At 40.9% G+C, this 25,824-nt stretch overlaps 1 protein-coding gene across 3 annotated transcripts in view; it reads right to left on the bottom strand.

Moving 5' to 3' along the window:
• Positions 1-24,865, bottom strand: part of palm1b (paralemmin 1b) — a 43,447-nt gene extending 18,582 nt beyond the window's left edge. For 2 of the 3 annotated variants that reach the window (XR_007425315.1, XM_007245114.4), the window contains exons 1-3: positions 24,409-24,865; positions 6,731-6,776; positions 1,735-1,815 (exon numbers count right to left, since the gene is read on the bottom strand). Coding sequence is in view for 2 of the 3 variants with exons in the window: in XM_007245114.4 (XP_007245176.1) it covers positions 1,735-1,815; positions 6,731-6,775 (126 nt within the window). In the remaining variant the exon portion in view is untranslated. Of the gene's footprint in view, positions 1-1,734; positions 1,816-6,730; positions 6,777-13,189; positions 13,646-24,408 lie in introns of those variants that run through there. The other variant, XM_049467079.1, reaches the window with a different exon arrangement.
• Between the last annotated feature and the right edge of the window lie 959 nt (positions 24,866-25,824).

Genomic DNA, 25,824 nt, shown 5'->3' on the forward strand with positions numbered 1-25,824 from the left:
TTATTATATTCACTAATACCACTCACAACTTTACTACTGTACACAACACAAGCCTTATTATGTTCACCATGACTTTTAAAAAAAATCACCAATACAGCTCAACAATACAGAGTTACTATATTCACTATTTTCAGTCTTTTTTCACCTCTTCCACCTACAGCTTTAAAATTTGAAAGCGCTTATGAATATACCAACACTGATGGGCGTGGTGATCTGGAAGTAAAGTGTGTTCAGGTAAATTGCTGGCGTATTGCTATCTTGGCAATGGTAAACCCAAGTGCGCCACTAATTGATTTCAACCCTGACAACAATCAATCGTCAGACGTTAATTGCTATCTTGGCAACGCAGATGCATCGCATGCACTCAGCATGTGTACACCCCCCGCTAGTTAAACACACACTTTCTGTAAATGAGCTGCTCATGCACCGTCCCAACGTGAAAATGCAGGTCAGTTTTGTCTGCTGAGAAGCGCAGAAGCGCTGCGCCTTTAAAATAGCAATCCACCAAAGTCTGAGCACAATTAACTCTTAAAGGGAATGGCAAGTGGTTTATATCATTAATTAAGAGAATTAGTACATTATTAAATTAGCTTTTTGCATGTTTAGACACAAGGTGTACTTTTCCTGTCGTTATGATAGCAAAGACACAATGACACACCCTAAATCAAGCTGTATTATGTATTCCATATAATGCATTACGAATGCAGTGTTCAAAGTTTTTTCCCCGTCTTGTAAAGTTGCTGTTCAAAAGAAATTCTATTCTATTCTACAGAACTCTTGCTGAGTGTGAGATGTGAGGGTCTTGGCCCGGCTTGGGTCCCAGAGAGACAGAGGATACAGATTTCTCTCTGTCCCTGAAAACAGGAAGCCCCCCGTCCCCTTCACTGAAACTCTAAAATGCACTAAACTCCGAGCCTTGGTGCTTTAAATAGATCAGCCCCTAGTGGGGGGGTGGGGTTACAGTGATGTCTCAGACTGGACACACCCAGCCAGCCAGCCAATAATGATATCATCACACAAGTCAGAGTGCACCTGGCTCTTAAAGGGAATGGCAAGTGACACTCTTATTGGTTTATTTCACGTTATGCCCAAAACACACCCATGATTAATTAAAAGAATTAGTACATGCACCTAAGGTGTATCTGGAAAATTATTGAAAACCTCTGGAATATAATCAAGAGGAAGATGGATGATCACAAACCATCAAACCACCAAACTGAACTGCTTAAATTTTTGCACCAGGAGTAAAGCAGCATAAAGTTATCCAAAAGCAGTGTGTAAGACTGGTGGAGGAGAACATGATGCCAAGATGCATTAAAAACTGTGACTAAAAAAACAGGGTTATTCCACCAAATATTGATTTCTGAACTCTTATCTCTTAACTTTATGAATACGAACTTTGTTGTTTTCTTTGCATTATTTGAGGTCTGAAAGCTCTGCATCTTTTTTGTTATTTCAGCCATTTCTCATTTTCTGCAAATAAATGCTCTAAATGACAGTATTTTTATTTGGAATTTGGGAGAAATGTTGTCTGTAGTTTATAGAATAAAACAACAATGTTCATTTTACTCAAACATAAACCTATAAATAGCAAAATCAGAGAAACTGATTCAGAAACTGAAGTGGTCTCTTTCATTTATTTCAAGAGCTGTATAGGTATATGCATATCTTTGAGTAATTGTTTTAAAAACAGTAATAACTCTCTTGTTTGATTATAAGTGATTATTTCTGTACCTTGAGATGTTGTAGCTGTCTGCGGTCGTCCTCCAGCTGTCTCCTCTTATTCTCGATCTCTGCCTGACGCTTCCTCTTCTCCTATAACACAGACAGACAGAAAATCAGGGTGAAGAAGACACATTTACACTCAGCCTTAATATACACTAGCAATAGTGGGTTTTTTTTTCAGACTCTGGTTCAGTAAGTTTGATAAAGTGTAAAAGCTGTTTTGGATCCTGAAATCGATCAGCCCAGAGTACTGATCTCTGATCCTCTTAAAATTGATAATCTGGGATTCATTTCAAGTGGACTCTGGTGCAGTTGAACCACTGCAGGTGTGTGGAAGCTATCTGCTCCCTGTGCTGCATGTGGGGTTGTGTGACTGGTTCATTGTCCATCAACGTTAAATCTGACAAGTTTCTTGGGCACAGAATTCACTAGGGCCAGAGAACATGATGCTACCACCACCATGTCAGCAAGGGACACTTGATCCTCACCAAGGCTCCTCCTTCTTTGGTCAACCCTAGGGAGGACTGACCATCCAGAAAAACTGCTGTATGATTGGTCATCATGCTGTATTTCAATTTTAAAGTATTAGCAATCTTCTTATAGCCTAGGCTCATCTTTGCGGAGAGCAACCATTCTGTTTCTCACATCCTCTGAGAGTTCTTTGCCATGAGGTGCCATGTTGAATATCCAGTGACCATAAAGACCAGATTTAACAGGTCTGCTACCCATTCACACCTGAGACCTTGTTACTCTAACTAATAACATGAACTGGGAGGGAAAGTGAGGTTTGTTCACTTTTGTTGCCAATGGTTTAGATATTAATGGCTCTGTGTGTTGAGTTATTTTGAGTGCACAGTAAATTTACTCTGTTATACAAGCTATACACTAATTAATTTACACTGTATCATATGTACACGGTTTCATATCTTCTGTGTTGTCCCATAAAAATATATAATTAAATATTTACCAAAACGTGAGATAAATCCTCACTTTTGTGAGATATTTATTTAATAATTTACTGTATATGATTTTAGATTGCTGACTCACTGTACTGAGTCTATGCATTTTCTATTGATCAGCAAATTAAACTAAAGTGCTTTTATTACTAATGCACCATCAGTTCAGTCACTAAATGCAGGTCCAGTCAGATTCCAGTGTCTGCAGACTCCTACATTATCACTCCATTGAACACGATATCACTCCACTGACCACGCTATCACTCCACTGACCATGCTATCACTCCACTGACCACGATATCACTCCACTGACCATGCTATCACTATACTGACCATGCTATCACTCCATTGACCACACTATCACTTCACTGACTACACTATCACTCCACTGACTACACTATCACTCCATTGACCACGCTATCACTCTATTGACCATGCTATCACTCCACTGAACATGCTATTACTTCACTGACCATGCTATCACTCCACTGACCATGCTATCACTCCACTGACCACGATATCACTCCACTGACCATGCTATCACTATACTGACCATGCTATCACTCCATTGACCACACTATCACTTCACTGACTACACTATCACTCCACTGACTACACTATCACTCCATTGACCACGCTATCACTCTATTGACCATGCTATCACTCCACTGAACATGCTATTACTTCACTGACCATGCTATCACTCCACCTACCATGCTATCACTCCACTAACCATGATATGACTCCACTGAACACGATATCACTCCACTTACCATGCTATCACTCCACGGACCATGCTATCACTCCATTGACCATGCTATCACTCCACTGGCCATGCTATCACTCCACTGACGAAGCTATTACTCCACTGACCACAATATCACTCCACTTACCATGCTATCACTCCACTGACGAAGCTATCACTGCACTGACCATCCTATCACTTCACTGACCAAGCTATTACTCCACTGACCACAATATCACTCCACTGACCATGCTATCACTCCACTGACCATGCTATCACTCCAATGACCATGCTATCACTCCACTGACCATGCTATCACTCCACTGACCATGCTATCACTCCACTGACGAAGCTATCACTCCACCGACCATCCTATCACTTCACTGACCAAGCTATTACTCCACTGACCACAATATCACTCCGCTGACCATGCTATCACTCCACTGACCATCCTATCACTCCACTGACGAAGCTATCACTCCACCGACCATCCTATCACTTCACTGACCAAGCTATTACTCCACTGATCACAATATCACTCCACTGACCATGCTATCACTCCACTGACCATGCTATCACTCCACTGACCATGCTATCACTCCACTGACGAAGCTATCACTCCACCGACCATCCTATCACTTCACTGACCAAGCTATTACTCCACTGACCACAATATCACTCCACTGACCATGCTATCACTCCACTGACCACACTTTCACTCCATTGACCATAATAACACTCCACTGACCATGCTGTCACTCCACTGACCACAAATACTCCACTGACCATGCATCACTCCATTAACTAAACTATCACTCAACTGATTACACTATGCCTCCACTGACTACACTATAACTCCACTGACCATAATAACACTCCACTGACCAAGCTATTACTCCAATGACTAAACTATTACTTCATTCATGTTATCACTCCATTGACCATGCTGTCACTCCACTGACCACAAATACTCCACTGACCGTGCTATCACTCCATTAACTAAACTATCACTCAACTGATTACACTATGCCTCCACTGACTACACTATAACTCCACTGACCATAATAACACTCCACTGACCAAGCTATTACTCCAATGACTAAACTATTACTTCATTCATGTTATCACTCCATTGACCATGCTATCACTCCACTGACTACACTATCACTCCACTGACCACACAATCACTCCACTGACTACACTATCACTCCACTGACCACGATATCACTCCACTGACTGACCACAATATCACTCCACTGACCACACTATCAATCCATTGACTACACTATCACTCCATTGACCACACTATCATTCCACTGACCACGATATCACTCCACTGACTGACCACAATATCACTCCACTGACCATACTATCAATCCATTGACTACACTATCACTCCACTGACTACACTATCACTCCACTGACCACAATATTACTGCATTGACTACACTATCACTGCATTGACAATGCTATTACTTTATTGACCACACTATCACTCCACTGACCACACTATCACTCCACTCACCACACTATTACTCTACTGACCATGCTATCACTACTACTGACCATGCTATCACTCCATTGACTACACTACCACTGCACTGGCCACGCCAACAATCACAGGAAAAGGCTGAAAAATCAGGAAAAAGGACAATTATAGACCCTCACTCGCTCAGGCAGCCCCTCAGGAAGCTCCTGAAGTCCAGACCCAGAGCAGAGCCGAGGTTAAAGACTGCTGGAGTGTTTCTGAGAGAACTCGCCTCATCTTCATCAATAATTCAGCACAGTGCCTCTTCACACACAGCTACAACTGCTCTACACACAGCCTGAACATTACATTTTACATTTAATATTTCAGAGGCATTTCATACCTGCTGTTTAAGTAAATATGTAATTAGGACTTTCACTAATGACTATTTTCAGAATCGATTAGTTTGTCCATTTTAATGCTGATTAATCGTTTAATCAGCAGAAGAAAAGTTCAGAAGCACAACAGAGTGTTCACACTGGACAAAAATAAACTGAATTTAAAACAGTTTACATTCTGAGCACAGGTGGGCTGTAACTAATGATGATTTGTATGGCTGAATAGTTGCTCTATTGCAATTTAAACGACTCAATTAATCAGGAAAATAAAAAATATGGCTGTCAATGATAAAGCATTAACGCACACAATTTATTTGGAATCAGTAATGTGTTATAATTTTTTTAATGCAATTAATTATGCCACCAAGTTTGATCCCAACTTCCGCCGTAATCTGCCCCGCCCCCACCCAAAGTGCAGATCCGGATCATAAAAACTTTCACAACTACAGGTGTAAAATTGCTTTTTTATACTCAGCTAATTAAGTTATAATTCAGAAATTCTCGCAAAGTAAAAAAAATCCTCTATTAAATTTATCATGCATTCTTTATTCCAGCGCCCCATGTTACAGCTTTATCTCCCCACAAACATACAACAAGTATAAAATAGTATTTTAATCCACACCACTAATGTAAATTGAATTGCATTTTACATTTCATTTACATTCATTCTTTTATTTACATTTAAATATCCACTATACTGTAAAAACCTGTGTCTGAGCTTGATCAACAGGTTAACAGCACAGCAGAGTGTACACAACAGTGATAATTTAGTTGTTTGGTGCACAGTTGGAGTTTTCATACCTGTCTAAATAAACTGACTTAACCCTTGTGTGGTGTTCGGGTCTGTGGGAACCGTTTTCATTTTTTATCAAATGATACTAAAAAAATATTTTTTATAACTCAAACTCATTGGCATTGGCTCATTTTTTGTGAAAGACATCAAAACAAATTTTCGATAAACACACTGTACATCCCCCCCCCCCCCCTTACACATTTATATTACATACAGTATGTTTGGCCAAGGGCTAATAAACATTGCTTCATTTGTAAATTTAAAACTAAACAAATGTTCTACTCATATCTTGAGTTAAATTCATTTTATTTTACATTTTATTAAAAAACTAATAAAAAAAGAGTAGCACTTTTTGAAAGAAATGTAACATAAGAAAGGTAAAGGGTAAATATTAACCATGTAAGCTGTTTATATTGCTTGCAATTTAGGTGAAGCGAGCATGTGTAAAGCATTTTAATTTAAAATTGTTTAATTTTGCTGAATTAAATACAAGTAACAAAGTAAACGAGTAACAAAAATATGAACTCCACTCAAGAGTTAAAGAAACTAAATGACTAGTTCACACCTGGGCTGTAACTAAAGCCTTTAAATCAGCGTTGTGTTTTGTTGGTGAGCTGTGTCAGATTATTGAGATTATATACTTACAGCTATGGCCTGCAGTCTCTCTTGCTGTGTCAAAGCCTCCGACATCCTGCAACACACAACAACCACATATTTATAGTTTTATAAGTTTATAGTCTGTCTGTTTCTTAATAACGCGAGCCTTTTTCAGTGAACTCTTTCATAGCTCTTCAGATTCTGATAAGAATGAAACCGAAACTTCACATGAAGCAATGCTGTTTAGAGCTGGTCTGGAGGTCTGTAGGTTGACTATGACTGTTCTCCCCATCCTTCTCCTCTGATTATCTGAGATTTTGTTCTGATCTTGTTCTGCTGCTTCAGGTCTTTAACTAGAACTGTGTCTGTAGTTCTTCCATTTCCTCACTCTGTTCCTCACAGTGGAAACTGCAGCTGAAATCTCTGAGATTTGAGCTTTTTATATCCTTCCTCTAAACATCATGATGATTTGAATAATCTTTGTTTTTAGGTCATTTGAGAGTTGTGTTTTTTGAGACTCCCATGTTGCTGCTCTTCAGAGAAGATGCAGAAAAAGAGGAGAAAAACTTGCAATTGGCTCCTTAACCTTTTCTCATAATTCTCAGGATTCACTTGTGTATGTAGGTCAAGGGTCAATGAGCTTATTAAACTAATTTTGTGTTTTCCAATAATTAGTGCACTCACTATCTGTAAATCCTATAAGCTTCATTTCACAAGTCAAATATCACTGTGTTCTTCTGCTATATGATATATTGGTACCACTTTAAAATAAGACTACCTTTATAAAGGGTTTATAAATGGTTTACAATAAGTTTATTAATAGTTACTAATTAGGTTGTAAATGCCTTAAAAATCATTAATAATCAGTTATAATCCAGTCACACCACAAGGACATTATTCAACCACTTAATTATTTACATTAACACTTCCCCAACCCCCATACCTTGTATAGTAAGTGTTTTATAACCTTATATATTTTCGATTCTTCTGGGTTTTAATTAATATTTCTTATTGTATTGTGTTGTTACTGGATGCCTAAATTTCCTTCAGTATAAATAAAGTATCTATCTATCTATCTATCTATCTATCTATCTATCTATCTATCTATCTATCTATCTATCTATCTATCTATCTATCTATCTATCTATCTATCTATCTATCTATCTATCTATCCATCTATCTTATAACACATACGTAGAAAGGGCAACAATGACCTGCTGTTTGCCAAATAGTGAACTCACAGCCGTCTATATTCTTGCCCTTTCTATGTATGTGTTATAACTGATTATTAATGATTTTAAGGCATTTACAACCATTTATAAACCCTTTATAAATGTAGTCTTATTTTAAAGGGGTACCCATATATCTAACTGAAAATTGCTGATCTGAACAACAAATGATTTATAGAAAAAAGAAAAATCATGAAAAGGAGTGCCCAAACTTTTAAATACCACTGTATCGTGACAGAGCTAGCAGCATCTTTACAACAGTGTACGTGTTGAACTGTGACAGGAAGCGGCTCTTTACTGCATCTCCAGCTGTGCAGATCCTGCAGTAAGTGTAGTATAAAGTGATGTGTGGATGTAGCGTGTTGTAAACATGTGCAGGAAGGCCGTCTGCTGTAAAATGAGAGGTCGTCTGCTTGTACACGTCTCTCCTCAGAGAGAAAACAGATCGATAGCAGATCAATAACGTAACGGGAAGCTGTTTTCCTTCAAACCGCCCGCAGACGAGCGGGGCAGTGCCGGCCGCACCGGGGCAGGAGCGCTCAAGGCCGGAGTTGTTAACCGAGCGGAGCGGCATGCCGGTCTCCGCTCGGTTAACGGCCGTTCACATTCCTGCGTAATTGATTCCAGACCGTCTGCATGAAGCTGAAGCCGAGGGAAGCCCTGCTCTGCAGAAAATATATAAATAAATATATTTAAAGACATACAGGAACATTTAAAACCTGTGAGTTATGTGGCCTTGATTCCACACCTAATAGAACAACAGATCTGCAGGAGCTCATACTGAACACATCTTTTCGTCTGTTTAAACTGAAAAATACAGAGCGAGATGAACTCATTCAGAGTGGGGGTTTTAAATTGGAGATGAAACTTAACTTGCCGTTTCTGAGGCAGGTTACTCTGATGAACTTGTCCTATATAACATAGGAAAATGTTGGATTTCCTTCACTGGGGCGGTCCTGATGAGAGCCAGTTTCATCCTTCATAATTAACTCTAAACAAGTTCAGCACAGCTGTTAACTTTAAGCCTCATAAATGTCTTTAACTCTTGTGTGGTGTTCATATTTTTGTTACTCGTTTACTTTGTTACTTATAATATAAGTTACTTTGTACTTATATTGCTTGCTTCACCTAAACTGCAAGCAATATAAACAGCTTACATGGTTAATAGTTGCCCTTTACCTTTCTTATGTTACATTTCCTTCAAAAAGTGCTACTCTTTTTTTTTATTAGTTTTTTAATAAAATGTAAAAGAAAATGAATTAAACTCAAGATATGAGTAGAAAATTTGTTTAGTTTCAAATTTACAAATGAAGCAATGTTTATAAGCCCTTGGCCAAACATACTGTATGTAATATAAATGTGTGTGTGTGGGGGGGGGGGGGGGTGTACAGTGTGTGTTTGTCGAAAATGTGTTTTGATATATGTTTTTCACAAAAAATGAGCCAATGCCAATGAGTTTGAGTTAGAAAAAATATTTTTTTAGTATCATTTGATGAAAAATGAAAACGGTTCCCACAGACCCGAACACCACACAAGGGTTAAGCTGACTGAGAAAATCAAGCCAAGAGGTGCAACTTTGAAGAATCTAAAATATTAAACATTTTCTTTTCTTTTTTTTAATGTTTTTCATCATAGTTTGGATGACTTTAGTATTAAACTTTTTACTGGTGATTAATCACATTATACAACTTTTTTAAAGTCTATTAAAGTGCTGGTAACTCTGACCTTGGTAAAACAATGTATTAAACTGCAGTAACTCTGTAATATTCCAGAAGGATTCCTGTTCTAACTCCAGCAGATAACGGCTGGAAAGTGTCCTGCTGCTGCCACCAAGTATCAGTGCTGATAAAATGAGGACATGCAGCGGGGAGATGGGCAACGGAAGGCCAAGTTAAGTCTGGCACAAAGCTGCCTTTTGTCACGGAGTGTTTTATAGCTGGGTTCTGCTCTGGTCCACAAAAAGAGCTTCTCTCCTGAAACTTTCCCGCGGGGAGCAGGACTCCAGCTGATTACAGAGAACTCAGCGCTCAGCCCTGCTAGCGCTCGTCACATGCCCGGCCCTGAGAGAACAAACCAAAACATCTACACAGATCAGCCCTTTCTCTCATTCAGCCCTAAATCCACAAATTTCACACTCAGAGAATCGCCCACGACGGGGCCGGTCATGCTGACCCACCGTGTCCAAGAAACAGCTTAGAGAAATAATGATCCAACAAATACATAACAAAACTAGCAGAGAACGCAAGCTACCAGTTAGCATTAGCTGTTCTCAGTCTGGCACTAGTGCTTTATTATCATGCTAGTGGGTCCAATCAATCCCCTGTTAAACTGAGTACGGGGCACTAGTACCTAAAGAGTACCACAGAAACCCTGGATACCACATAAACCTAAGAAGTACCACAAAACTGCACAGAACATCACAGAAATCACAGTGGGTACCAGAGAAACACTGAATACCACAGACAAAACATTGGATACCACAGAAATGACACTGAATGCCAGAGAAACAACACTGAATACCACAGAAACCACACTTTTTACCACAGAAACCACATTGGATACCACCAAAGTCCCACTGGATATCACAGAAACCACACTGAATACCACAGAAACAACACTGGACACCAGAGAAAAAATACCACTGAAACCACATTGGAAAGCACAGAAACAACACTGTATACCACATAAACCACACTGTATATCACAGAAATCACACTGGATACAAACACTGGATCACCACAAAACCAGTGATACTACAAAAATAATGGCACCACAGGAACAACACTGTATACCACAGGAACAACACTGTATACCACAGAAACAACACTGTATACCACAGAAACCACATTGTATGCCATAAAAACTCTGATACCACATAAACAACACTGGATACTACAGAAACAACACTGATATAACAGAAACCACACTGGATACCATAGGAACCATACTGTATACCACAGGAACACAGAAACCACACTGTATACCATGAAAACACTAGATACCACAAAAAACCCATAATACCACAGAAACAACAATGAAAAAAAACAAAAAACACTAATACCACAGAATCAACACTGGATACCACAGAAACACTGATTATCTAATACCACAGAAACACTGGATACCACAGAAACCACAAAAACATACTGAGATCACAGGAATACAGATATCACAGAAAGCACACTGGATACTATAGAAACAATGGATACCACATAAACCACACTGGATACCATAGGAACCACAGAAACACAGAAACAACATTGGAAGAAACAGAAGCACTAATACCACAGAATCAACACTGGAAACCACAGAAATACTGGATACTATAATCATATTATCAGTTGTAATTTAACACTGTTTAGCAATCACTGAAAACTAGCAGCGGCTAATTAGCACCATTCAACTTGAAACTCATTGCTAATGAGCTGCATATTCAGTATTAGCAGTGTTAGCATTGACTCCTGCACATGCCCACACACAACTGAGCTGTTTCTGAACTCAAACCCACTCCAGCCTCACTGCGCTCAACCGTCCATATGAGATTAGCATCAGCGCTACAACTCATCGCTAGGCAGAAACTCACTCCAGTGATTCATACACAACACCTACTCAGAACACTGTGAGGTCAGCTAACCGCTAACACACACCACCGCACTCAGAATCCCATCACACACTCACACACTGAGCAGGAATAACATCTGCTAGCGTACGCTAAGGTTGTTGAACTTGTGTAAATGTGACCCACCATTATACATTATACGGACAAAAGTACCGAGACACCTGCTCATTCACTGTTTCTCCTGAAATCTAGGGTACTAGAAGAGTTTACCCTGCTTTTGTTTGAGTAACTGTCTCTACTGTCCAGGGAAGATTCTGGATACATTATTGCTGTGAGGATTTGATTGCATTCACGCCACAAGAGCAGACATAGTGGGGTAAAGATGTTGGGTGGAATGAGATCAAACCCCACCTCACCCCTAAACTCCCTTAATCATTCCAAAGGTACTGACCATAGCAGCCACCTAAACCGAATAACTATCTTTGGGATACCACAGCAACCACTTTGAGTCCTGGAATACCACAAGAATCAGCTAAAACATCCTTGTTCAAATTCACCATGTGGTCAGATGATCGCTGACCACAGTGTTAGAGAGAGGTAGAGTGAGGCAGAGCGAGGTTAGATGAGGTACAGCGAGGCTGAGTGAGGCAGACTGAGGGGAAGAGAGGTAGATTGAGTCAGAGTGAGGTACAGCCAGGTAAAATGAGGAAGGTAAAGAAGAGGTAGTGTGAGGCAGTGCAAAACTGGAGATTGCAAGATAGGAGTTAGATTACTTTGAGATAAAACGAGGTAGAGTGAGGTAGAGAGGCAGAGCGAGGTAGAGTGAAGTTTTGAAAATTAGCGTGAGGCAAAGGGTGATAGGGAGATAGTCAGAGGTAGTAAGAAGGTAGGAAAAAGTGTGAGGCAATGCGAGGTGAAGTGAGGTAGAGTGAGGTTGAGTGAGGCAGTGTGAGGTGAAGTAAGGCAGAGTAGAGCTAGGTAGAGTGAGGTTAAGTGAGGCAGTGCAAGGTGAAGTGAGACAGATTGAAGTGAGGTAGAGTGACGTTAAGTGAGGCAGTGCAAGATGAAGTGAGGCAGAGAGGAGTGAGGTAGAGTGAGGTTGAGGGAGGCAGAGAGAGGTGAAGTAAGCATAATGTAAGGTAAAGTGAGGCAGACTGAGAGGAGTAAGGCAAGTAAGGCAAGGTGTGAGGCCAAGGGTGATAGGTAGATAGTTAAAGCTATAATAAGTTAGGAAAAGCAGTGTGAAGCAATGTGAGTTAAAGTGAGGCAGAGTAAAGTGAGGCAGAGTGAAGTGAGGTAGAATGAGGGTTGAGTGAGCTGACGTGAGGCACAACAAGGTAAAGTGAGGTTGAGTGAGGCAGACTGAGGGAAAACAGGATTGAGAATTAAGTCAAAGTGAAAAACAGCCAAATTAAATGGGACAGAGACAAATAGTAGGGCAGGGAGGGGAGGATAAGGTAGTGTGAGGCAGAGGTAAGGTGAGGTAGAGTAAGGCAGAGTGAGTTATAGCAAGGAACAGTGATGTAGAGAGGTAAAGTGAGCAAGGTAGACTAAGGGAGAATGAGGTAAATTGAGGTAGCGTGAGATAAAGTGAGGCAGAATGAGTAAAGTAAAGTAGGGTAGAGTGAGGTAGAGGTCCACAGTGATCGCTCACACCACGCTACTTCATATTCTTTATCCTGGTAAAAATGAGTGCAGCCAAATCAAGTTCTGACAAACCTTCCAGAAGCTTTTATTAATTTTCACATCAATATCGGGAAATCCATCACATCCATCAGAGTTATCAGTGAAGGCCTACAATCAGCCCAATTATCTAATCAAATCCACACACATCAGGAGGGAGATGATCATGATCATCACCCACAGTTCTCCTGCTATCTGATCCATCACTGTGGGAGACCTGTAATCTGACCTCCGCTCTCAGCAGCTTTCGTTCCGCTAATCCGGGATTATTCCAAACAAACACAACTCTGGGATTAGGATGATCTCTCAGACAGAGGTCTGGGAGCGTGGAGGGATGAGGTTCAGGCTCTTCAGCTGTAAAAGGTGCCGATTTTATCTCCTCAACTGCATTTCAATATGAAGAACGGAAAATCTGCAGGAAGTCCAGGAAAACTCCAGCTCCGGCAGATCCGGCAGATCTGGGAGCAGTTTTGTGAGCGGTTGGATCATCTCAGTTTCTGATGGACGCTGCTGGACGCCACGCTCAGACCTCCGGCGACCTTTTCAACACTCAGGAGCCGATAACAGAGCCGCAAATACCAGAGAACAACAACAGCTGGAGCCAACGAGGAGCCAATCACAGCCTGCCTCTACAGGAACTTGTAGGGATTCTTCAATTAGTCATCATGCATGTTCTTTTTTTGAGAAATGTTTGTGCTTTGTTGCACAAAACACTATTCAAAGCCTGCTGACCAATAGTATAAACCATGAACCAGCCGATTAAAAAGTTTACAACCCATCGAAACATCATCTTAGCCCCACCCACTGTAACAAAAAAACTCAAAAAAAAAAAAAACTCTGACATTAGTGCATGGCATCACTAGAGCCAAGAGGCAAGTAAAAGCTAATTTCAACTCATTTTATATTATTTAGAACAATTATAAAAAAAAAGAAAAAAAGAACAATTTTTATCAAGTGCTTTATGAAATAAAAAGGTCAATATCAAATCTAAAATAAAAAATAAAACAGGCTTCTAATGCAATGGACATTAAAAAAGTGGTACCAACAAGGGTACCACTTTAAAATAAGACTACCTTTATAAAGGGTTTATAAATGGTTAACAATTAGTTTATTAATAGATCCTAATTAGGGTGGTAAATGCCTTAAAAATCATTAATAATCAGTTATAACACATACGTAGAAAAGGCAACAATGACCTGTTGTTTGCCAAATAATGAACCCACAGCCATCTATATTGTTGCCCTTTCTACATATGTGTTATAACTGATTATTAATGATTTTTAAGGCATTTACAACCTAATTAGTAACCATTAATAAACTCATTGTAAACCATTTATAAACCCTTTATGAAGGTAGTCTTATTTTAAAGAGGTACCCCAACAAGCTCTACAATACAGAGATACTATATTCACTAATACTACTCACAACTTTACTACTGTACACAACACAAGTCTTATTACGTTCTCCAGAAGCTCCGCCCACTTATATTCTTATATTCATTACTGTCCCAACTTTTTTTTTGTTTGTGATTCAATGCCAATGTGAATACATAACACATAAACTATATTATGATTATATCAAATGAACGTCGAAAAAAAAAAATGTAAACAGCTTTAATCATATATTTTTTTTTTTTTATTAAAGGTAGTGTTTTTCTTAAAGTACCAATCGAATGTTAAAAGACTGTCCACAGAAAAAAAAACCAGTAAAAAAAATTTATTCAGAGTCTCCAGCTTCGGGTCTGGTTCTGAATTTTACAGCATGACAGAATCAGAACAGTGCAGTGGGTCTGTCTCAGGTTTTATCTCAGGAGGAATTTGGGAGGAGGTCTGTGGGGGGGGGGGGGATAGAACTCAGCAGAACTCAGCAGAACAGCACAGAGAAGAATCCGTCAGCTGGGAAGCCTCCGGACCCCGGGCCCCTCTGGCAGGAAGGGAGGAACCCGGCCCGCTGTCCAGCCACACAGCGCACACTCAGATACGGACACTCTCAGAGCAGAGATACGCAGAGTTATGCGAGTCACTGCAGCGAGTAACACCTCAGAGCTGTCAGCCTCTCTCTGGAACCTTCTGGATGGTTTCCAGCCTCGCTCCGGTTCTGAGCAGCACCAGAACCAGAACTGTGTTTTACAGCATGTTCAATCAGTCTGTATGATCCATCACAGTGGTTTAAACCACAAATCCATTATTCTACCAAAAGGACCAAAGGAACAAAAGAGGTGGTCTTGGTCCAGATCATAGTGATCATGAACCATAATGCAGTTCATCTGCAGAGTAAAAATGTAAAAGCACAAGGTCACCGAGTGGTCTAGCAGTCTAAAGTGCTGCCACTATGTTCAGGATGTTCAATCACTATGTTCAATCCCGGTCATGCAGCTTGCCATCAGCTGCCAGAGCCCCGAGAGAGAGCACAATTGGCCTTGCTCTCTCTGTGTGGGTACAGTAGATGGCGCTCTTTCCCCTCATCACTCCAAAGGGTGATGCAGTCAGCTCGAGGCATCTGTGAGCTGATGTATCAGAACCAAGTCACTGCGCTTTCCTCCGAGTGCGCTGTGACGCTACTTGCTAAATTGGCAGAAAATGGGAAAAATACAAAAAAAAAAAAGAAAAAAGAAAAACATGAAAACACTTTTCTAGGTGTCGTAGTGCGTGGGTTGGGTAATTGTCCTTCCAAATTGGTAAGAAATTTAGATCAAATTAAAAATAAATGTATAAAAGGTTTAATAATAGTATGTTTATACTATGAGAGTTTTCCACAACATATATACTTGCTTGCAGTATCACAGTATAATGTGATATAATGAATCATAAGTCCTGTATTGTGATATGCATAACATTACTGCCAATACACAATCCTGCTACCATAGACGTGTACAGACATGTATACGTTCATATAGATGACGTCATGTTATGATTTCATTACTATGATGGATGTGGAAGGTAGGGGGCGTGTCTAGAGTCACCCAATCAAGTCAAAGTGCTTCATGGTCCTCATTTAAGAGTGACAAGTTAATAGTATAGTGTGTGTGTGTGTGTGTGTGTGTGTGTCATTGTGATTATCAGCAGCAGGAAGTTGATAGAAACAGGAAGAGACAGTAGTGAGGGATAAAGTATGCAGCAGCTTTCACAGCTATTATTGACTTAATAGAGGCTTCAACCAGGAGTCAGAGTCGCTGTACACACACACACACACACACACACACACTTGGGCTGAACAATAAATAAAATTTTTAGCGTTAATGCGGTATAAGTTTTTTATGATAAACGCATCAGCCTGTGTGTGGAGCGAAGTAGATTAAATAAAAGTAAGGTACAGAGCAGTAGAGTGAGGTAGATTGAGTCAGAGAAAGGTAGAGAGCAGTAGAGTGAGGTAGATTGAGTCAGAGAACGGTAGAGAGCAGTAGAGTGAGGTAGATTGATTTAGAGTAAGCTTGAGAGCAGTAGAGTGAGGTAGATTGAGTCAGAGAAAGGTAGAGAGCAGTAGAGTGAGGTAGATTGAGTCAGAGTAAGGTAGAGAGCAGTAGAGTGAGGTAGATTGATTTAGAGTAAGGTAGAGAGCAGTAGAGTGAGGCAGAGTGAGGTAGATTGAGTCAGAGTAAGGTAGAGAGCAGTAGAGTGAGGTAAATTGAGTCAGAGTAAGGTAGAGAGCAGTAGAGTGAGGTAGATTGAGTCAGAGTAAGGTAGAGAGCAGTAGAGTGAGGCAGAGTGAGGTAGATTGAGTCAGAGTAAGGTAGAGAGCAGTAGAGTGAGGTAGATTGATTTAGAGTAAGCTTGAGAGCAGTAGAGTGAGGTAGATTGAGTCAGAGTAAGGTAGAGAGCAGTAGAGTGAGGTAAATTGAGTCAGAGTAAGGTAGAGAGCAGTAGAGTGAGGTAGATTGATTTAGAGTAAGCTTGAGAGCAGTAGAGTGAGGTAGATTGAGTCAGAGTAAGGTAGAGAGCAGTAGAGTGAGGTAGATTGAGTCAGAGTAAGGTAGAGAGCAGTAGAGTGAGGTAGATTGAGTCAGAGTAAGGTAGAGAGCAGTAGAGTGAGGTAGATTGAGTCAGAGAAAGGTAGAGAGCAGTAGAGTGAGGTAGATTGATTTAGAGTAAGGTAGATAGCAGTAGAGTGAGGCAGAGTGAGGTAGATTGAGTCAGAGTAAGGTAGAGAGCAGTAGAGTGAGGTAGATTGAGTCAGAGTAAGGTAGAGAGCAGTAGAGTGAGGTAGATTGAGTCAGAGAAAGGTAGAGAGCAGTAGAGTGACGTAGAATGAGGTAGAGTAAGGTAGAGAGCAGTAGAGTGAGGCAGAGTGAGGTAGATTGAGTCAGAGTAAGGTAGAGAGCAGTAGAGTGAGGTAGAGTGAGGTAGATTGAGTCAGAGTAAGGTAGAGAGCAGTAGAGTGATGTAGACTGAGCAAGAGTGAGGTAGAGTGATGTAGACTGAGCAAGAGTGAGGTAGAGTAATGTATAGTTGGGTACAATGAAGTACAGTGTGGTAGAGAAAGGCAGAGTGAGGTGAAGTGTGGTACAGTAATGCAGAGACAGGTAGAGTGAGGTACAGTGAGGTAAAGTGTAATAAAGAGAAGCACAGTGAGGTAGAGTGTGGAAAAGGGAGGTAAAGTGAAATAAAGTGATGTGGATAGAGTGACATACAGTGTGGTAGAATGAGGAAGGGAGGTATAGTGATATAGAGTGCAGTAGATTGAGGTAGATTGAGGTAGAGGTCCACAGTGAAGCAGCCAAACCCAGTGCTAAAAAATCTTGCAGAAGTTTAAACCAATTAAGATCTTTATTTAATTTTATATAAAATAAAGAAATTAATCTGGAAACATAATTTCTGTGTAGTCTGATGACTATTGTAAAAAAAAAAAATTAATGAGACGCCAAAAGGCACAGTATTCTGATAATGACTCCGTTATAAAATCCACAATCAACAAGTTATCTGAGCATTCCTGTGATCTGTGAAGGTTCTGCTGTGTTCTCTACGCTGAGAGAGGCGGAACGTCAGGCTGAAGAATGCGGTGATCCTCAGCAGACCCGGCTCAGACAGATAAGAGCCGCTGTGTTGGAGAGCTGGCCCTGCAGAGCGTGACTCCTCCAGCGTGGTGAAGTGGACTGAACAGCTTTCTAAATCAGGGTTATGTTCAGGCCTCAGGCTGCACCCAGAACCACAGATCACCACAGCAAACCCCAATCCCCCATCCACAGTGCACAATCAGCTCAGGTCAAAATATCAATATTACGATGTATCATATTGTTTTTGTTTGCGATATATATAGAATTTGACTTAATAAAGTGAAAACTTACTGCTTCATTACTCCACTTGGTGGCGCTATAACAATAAATCAATAATTCCTGGTATTAGAAGTATTTTATATAAATAAAGGCCGTAATTAGTCTCAAAGTGTTTCATCACTTTTTGGTTTGGATGCACTATTATTTTTTTTCTGGATAAGAAGTAGTTTCGTGAGAGGATCTACTACTGTGGACCTCTACCTCACCTTACTACCTTACTCTACCTCACTCTATCAGGCTCTATCTCACTCTACCTCACTCTAGTTCTCATTTCCTTGCTCTACCTCATTCTACCTTCCTTCTACTTTGCTGTTCTTCTCTCTTCCTTTCTTTACCTCACTCCTCCCCACTCTACTTCCCTCCAGCTCATTGCACCTCACTCTTTTTAGGTCTACCCTACTCTACCCCACTAGAGCTGCACGATACTGGAAAAAAAATACATTGCAAATGTTCTTTTTCGACAGTATTAATTGTAATATTAAACAATGCAGGGCCCATGACATCACCAACCGGAGGAAAACAGCAAAACAACAGTGATCAGCCCTTTAATCAGGCATTTACAGTAAATGGCTTTTTAAAAGCTAAATAAGAGCGTTTGTTTTTCTGGGATTAAAAGTGTGAATTCAGATGTAACTGGAAATATTTGTGCTGCAAAACTGTGCTGGACTGAGGTGCACAGCTTTCCACACAAGCTCGCGTTTACAAGCACGGGCACAACCATGTGGATGGAGGCCATGCGGTTACCTCGTGTTTACTCCTGTCCACCACTCACCATCCCCCTCCTCCGTGTGCTTCTCAGGCAGCAGCTGCCTGTCACTCACAGAGACACAGAGACAGCGCTGTGTATCTACTTCTTGTGTCAAGAATCAAAACACTGCAACATGACTCAATTTACCTCACTCTACCCACTTCCTCACTCAATCTCCCTCTGACTCAATTTCCCTGTTCTACTTCACGCTCTACCTCACTCTGACTCAATCTACCACGCTCTGCCTCACTGTAACTCTCACATCCTTGCTCTACTTCACTGTAAATCTCACTTCCTCACTCTACCTCGATCTAACGCACTCTACCCCAATATAAATCGCTCTATTTTACCCTGACTCTCTCTACCTCAATAACTCTTGCTTCTTTTTTTTACCTCACTCTGCTTATGTCTACCCCACTCTTCCTCTCCCTACCTCACTCTCTTCTTACTCTGCCTTACTACCGCTCACTTTCTTGCTCTACCTCATTCTACCTCTCTTTGCTTGGGTCTACACCACTCTACCTCTCACTACTCATCGTACCTCACTCTACCTTACCTCTCTACCTAGCTCTACCTCACTCTACCTCTTACTTTCCCACTCTATTTCACTCTGACTAAATTTGCCTCACTCTAGCTTACTCTACCACACTCAACCTCACTCTACCACACTCTATCACGCTCGACCTCACTCTAACTCAATCTACCACACTCTATCACACTCCACCTCACTCTAACTCAATCTACCACACTCTTTCATGCTCTACCTCACTCTAACTCAATCTATCACACTCTATCACACTCTACCTCACTCTAACTCACTCTACCTTACTCTACCACAATCAACCTCACTTTACCACACTCTATCATGCTCTACCTCACTCTACCTCTTACTTTCCCACTCTATTTCACTCTGACTAAATTTGCCTCACTCTAGCTTACTCTACCACACTCTATCACACTCTACCTCACTCTAACTCAATCTACCTTACTCTACCACACTCAACCTCACTCTACCACACTCTATCACGCTGTACCTCACTCTAACTCAATCTACCACACTCTATCACACTCTACCTCACTCTAACTCAATCTACCTTACTCTACCACACTCAACCTCACTCTACCACACTCTATCACGCTCTACCTCACTCTAACTCACTCTACCACACTCTATCACACTCTACCTCACTCTAACTCAATCTACCTTACTCTACCACACTCAACCTCACTCTACCACACTCTATCACGCTGTACCTCACTCTAACTCAATCTACCACACTCTATCACACTCTACCTCACTCTAACTCAATCTACCTTACTCTACCACACTCAACCTTACTCTACCACACTCTATCACGCTCTACCTCACTCTAACTCACTCTACCACACTCTATCACGCTCTACCTCACTCTGACTCAATCTACCACACTCTGCCTCACTGTAACTCTCACATCCTTGCTCTACTTAACTGTATATCTCACTTCCTCACTCTACCCCACTATAAATCACTCTATTTTACCCTGACTCACTCTACCTTACTAACTCTCACTTCCTTGCTCTACCTCCGTCTACTTATTTCTACCCCACTCTTCCTCACTCTACTTTTCACTTCCTTTCCTCCATGTTACTTTACTTCAGTCTATCTAGCTGTACCCCACTCTACCTCTCACTACCGCTCGCTACCTCGCTCTCCCTCTGTAAGCAAGGCGTTTTTATCCAATCAGAACACTGGGATCTAACAACATAGTATAACATTGCTACCTAATAAACTAATAGTTAAACATTGATCCTGTGTTTTTAAAATGTATTACGATATGATCAAATACTAAGTGGAGTTCATTGTTGTTCTCATGCCACTCTGTCTAAACCTGCCCCTGCCCTCATTATAATATAACGGTGCCAAATCTATCATGTGCCAGTCCCCCCTGATCAATACCCGGCGGTGACCTGCTTTACAGAGCCCACTGACCCGGTGTCTGAGAAGCCCACTCGAGCGTGAAGTCGACTGACACAGCTGTTGGCGCTGACAGCGTGCCTGAGCCGTGGACTCGAGCCCGGGTTCACTGATCTGCTGCCAGATCTGCTCAGATCACTTTCTTACAGGAGATTAATGAAGAAATAGAATCAAAACCAAGCTAATTCAAATCACAGTGTATAGCAGCGGGTGTGCGGGGCGACCGTTTACAGTGTGTGGGTGTGTTTACCATGTCCATTAATCGTGATTCACTGACGGATGGTGACCACACTGGCCAAAATGACCAGTCAAAAGTTTTAGAACACCCCCAGTTTTTCAGGATTTCAGGTTCAAGTCCAGTGATTAGCCTGAAATAACCCAAATCTGAAGAACTGATAGTCACACCCCCCCAATACTAAAAAACGAGTAGCCACACCTCTCAAAATCCAAAGAATGGATGGCCTCATCCCACTCAAAACTACAGAAGAGCGAGTAAAATCACCTTCAAAACTGAAGTGAGTGGCCACACCCCCTCCAAATTAAAGAAGGGATGCTCACACCCTCCTCAAACCAAAGATGGAATAGAAATATTAACTTTATTATGAAATAAAGGGTGGCCACACCCCTCCCAAAGCTGAAGAAAGTGAGTAACATCACCTTCAAAACTGAAAAAAGTAGCCACACCCCTCCAAATTAAAGACTGGATGTAAATATCACCTCCATCATTAAAAAAGGGGTGGCCACATCCCTTCCAAAACTAAGGAAGGGCGAGTGACATCATCTTCGAAACTGAAAAAAGTAGCCACACCCCCTCCAAACTAAAAAGAAGGGATGGCCACACCCCCTCAAATCAAAGACTGGATGTAAATATCACCTCCGTCATTTAAAAAGACGGGATGCCACAACCTCTGACCCTGAAAAATTAATGACCACAACCCCCCAAACTACAACTGGCAACGCCATTATAACAGTCTGAAAAAACTGCAGCAACAGCTAAACTGTAAAGATCAGTAAGAAGAAACAGTAACATTATAAAATGTAAAATCACAACAGCAATCATAAACAGCTATTTTTACAGTATGCGGGGGGTTGCCAGATTCATGAAGTGAATAAAGTGAAAAAGTGAAGTCTCGTTGTAAATAATACACTTGCAGTGTGTGGTTTATTTGCCATTTTTTCTAAGATAAGATAATAACATGTTATACTTTATTTTATAATTGATATCAGAAAAAAATTAAAACAAACAGCCTTTTGATTGAATACTAAGTGTGAGGTTTAATTTCTGGCAACCCAGGAACATAGAGTGTTTTGGAGGGCTCCAAAGTTAAAAAAAAAAAAAGCAATATTCACAGCACCCCAAATCAAAAGAAAGGGAGTGGCCAAGGGAGCCAAGTCATGATTTTCCCTCCAAATTGAGGTAGCTGGAAAAGGCAATCATGTGTGTAAATGATGAATTTGTCAAATGTTTTATATTTGAGGTTGTTTTTTAAACACTAACATTTACAAATTAAAATTTCAGGAGTAAAAAAATAGATATTGATTCTTAGATGTAATATCTGGCATCCCCAGCACATACAGTATTTTTTTTTTTGTTTGTTTGTTTTATCTTCACAAAAAAAAATCAGGCATACTAACAACTCACTAATGACTCAAAACTCTAAAACTTTAAAAAAGGAGTGGGTTTAATTAATATCTGGCATCCTAATAACAAATACATACAGTACATAGGCACAAACAGTTTATAGTTTCTTTGTTTTATCTTTACAAAAATAAAAGAAGCGGGCTATCTGGCATCCTAACAACATATTCAATTATTTAAAAGGGCAGGCATACATCTACATATTGTGATATTATAATTCTCAGGTTTAATATCTGGCAACCTATGTGCATATAATATTTAGTTATTTAGTTTCAGCTGCAAACCCCGCCTACATAAACATGGACTCTCCACAAAACCCCTAAAACTAAAGGAACAGTGCCACACCCCTTCGGATTAAAAGGTGGTTGCCAGAATCACAATTTTCCTTTCAAACCTATGTACTTTGAAAATGCATTTGCACATGTAAGTGTGTTATGTTTAAGGAAGTTTCTTAACCATGAACCGTGGGTGTAAATATAAAAATGTATGGGTTCATGCCTGGCTACTGACTCTCCAATGTAATATCTGGCAACCTAGAGAGGGAGGGGCACATATAGTAAAAGAAGCTGCTTCTAAAATGTTTTTTAACAGCTCTTATGGTCAATATTGAATATTCATGAGAAGATGCATTATCTACTACTGTATACTGTAAATATTAGGCAGCGACTGAACAGTCAGTTCTAGAAGTTGATGTGTTGAAGCAGAAACTGCAACGTTCTAGACAACAACTGGCTCCAGAAAATCTCCAGAACATCAGGCAACTCTTGTAAGGTGTTCCCAGTTCCATGGTCCAATGGTCAAGTACCTACTACCTGGTACCCATGGTTTAAAGCTTGATTGACATGGATGCTCATGTAGGCTCCGCCCACCTCACAACTTCTAAGTAGAACCTGCTTAAGTCTGAGCATGCCCAATAACATTACTTCAGAACTCAGAACCTTCACTTATGGAGGTCTGGTCTTGTGAAGTCTATACTCTATAGTAGAGCTGTTTTGGTGTGTTTAATGTTATGGCACGTGCCAAAGTCTAATTGTAGCATGCATACAATAAAATGCATGCAATCAAATAAATACACTGTACATTGCTACCAATGCAACACATGCACACAACATCAAAAGGGCTACATCTATCCCATTTGAGCTGTCAGTGAACCCAACCAACCAACACAGTCCAACCACACGGCCATATTGGAGCATCCCACCCCATTGACATCCAGCTCCAGCTCACATGCTCGACCTGGTTTTAAAAAAGGCTCGTGCACGCTCACAGAGGCGTGCACGCGCGTGTTTTTGCACGCATCGGATCGTTTGTGCTTTAATGCAAAGCGAAAAAAAAACACGTTGGGTTTGGCATCGTACTCGAACTCTCCGTTCCACCTTAAAAGGCGCAGCAGTTGCATTAGGGCGCCGGGCGCCCTAATGCAACTGCTGCGCCTTTTAAGGTGGAACGGAGAGTTCCAATAAGACGATGGTGAATATGGAGCAAACAGCAGCTCTATAGCAAATCGCCATTGCAAAACAGTGATAGAGCAATATAGGACTAATATATGATCAAAATAGCTTCGGATATACGAGCGATAATCAATATTACGTAATAACATCTATTATAGTAAACATAGCGTAAATCGTAGCGTAATATTACTCACTCTGCAGGGCTGCTACGGTCCTCAGGGTGGATAGTGAAGGGTTGCAATAGCTTGGAACCTCAAAAAAAATCAACAAAAAATGCAAAAATTAAAAAATATATTTTAAATACAATATTATCGATACGCCGTATTGATCAGCAGTGATGCTAATCGTGCAGCTGCTGATGTTGCTGAGGATGTTGATGTCCTTCGTGCAAGCAAGCGATCGAGTCCTCGCGCGCCAGAGCCGTCTAACCTGTGACGTAGCAGGGATGCTATTAATTTGTTTGTTTGTTTGCTTTTTTGTTTGTTTGTTTGTCTCTCTATTTTGTTTTTCTTTCTCTCTCCCCTCAAAAAACCCTGTTAAAAAACGAGCAAGACAACACCTCCTTCCCTCTTTCCCTCTCTCTCACTCTCTCTCTCTCTTTTTCTCTCTCACATGGTGCGTAATGTTTGATGGGTACAAAGCCACGCCCCCTCCCAATAGACACGCCCACCCACCCCTACAAACAACTATGCACACGTAGCCTACAACATAACAGCGAAGCCCCTCTTTGTTTCCCGCGCTATTGCTGCTGCTGCTGCTGTCATCAACACCGATGCTCCCTTCCCTTAACCACACCCCTTTTCCCAAGAAGCCACGCCCCTCATCCTCAATGCAAAAGATTGACAAGTGAAGCCCCGCCTCCCACTGGGCGGCTGCTGCTGCTGACATGAAGCAGGGAGGCGAGCTTGAGGGGGAAGAGGGCGGGGCTCTGGCTTTGTAACAAGCTAAATACAGAGATGTGGGCGGGGCTTAATGGGAAATGGGCGGATGAAATCGCACACACTTGTTTTTGCGATTACTCACACACACACACACACACACACACAAATCACAACAACAAACCGTAATGGGTGTTTGGTGTTAATGTTTCCACTCGCTGGCCACTTTATTGGAAACACCTGCCTACCACCCAGAGTTTACACTTATTGTCCACTTGAAAAACCTACAAAACGTGGGTTCCACACTGGCCAATTTATTAGAAACACCTTTTTTGTGCCTCAAAAATGGCCACTTTATTAGAAACACCTACTACAGTACCTTGAGCTTTTACTCACTGGCCACTTTAATAGAAACACCCTCCTACCTCCCTGTGTCTACACTTACTGGCCACTTTATAAGAAACACAACTTTATTGTGATTCATCTCTGGCCACTTTATTGGAAACACCTGCCTACCACCACATGTTTACACCCGCTGGTCACTTTATTAGAAACACCTTCCTTATTATGTTGTGTTTCCACTGACTGGCCCCTTTATTACAAACAACCTTATATTGTCATTCCTGTCTGGCCACTTTATTAGAAACACCTACCTAATCATGTTGTATTTACAGTCGCTGGCCACTTTAATAGAAACACCTCTATTTTGTGGTCCCACACTGGCCACTTTAA

The sequence above is a fragment of the Astyanax mexicanus genome, chromosome 18 (assembly GCF_023375975.1).
Source record: "Astyanax mexicanus isolate ESR-SI-001 chromosome 18, AstMex3_surface, whole genome shotgun sequence".
NCBI classification, from domain to species: domain Eukaryota; kingdom Metazoa; phylum Chordata; class Actinopteri; order Characiformes; family Acestrorhamphidae; genus Astyanax; species Astyanax mexicanus.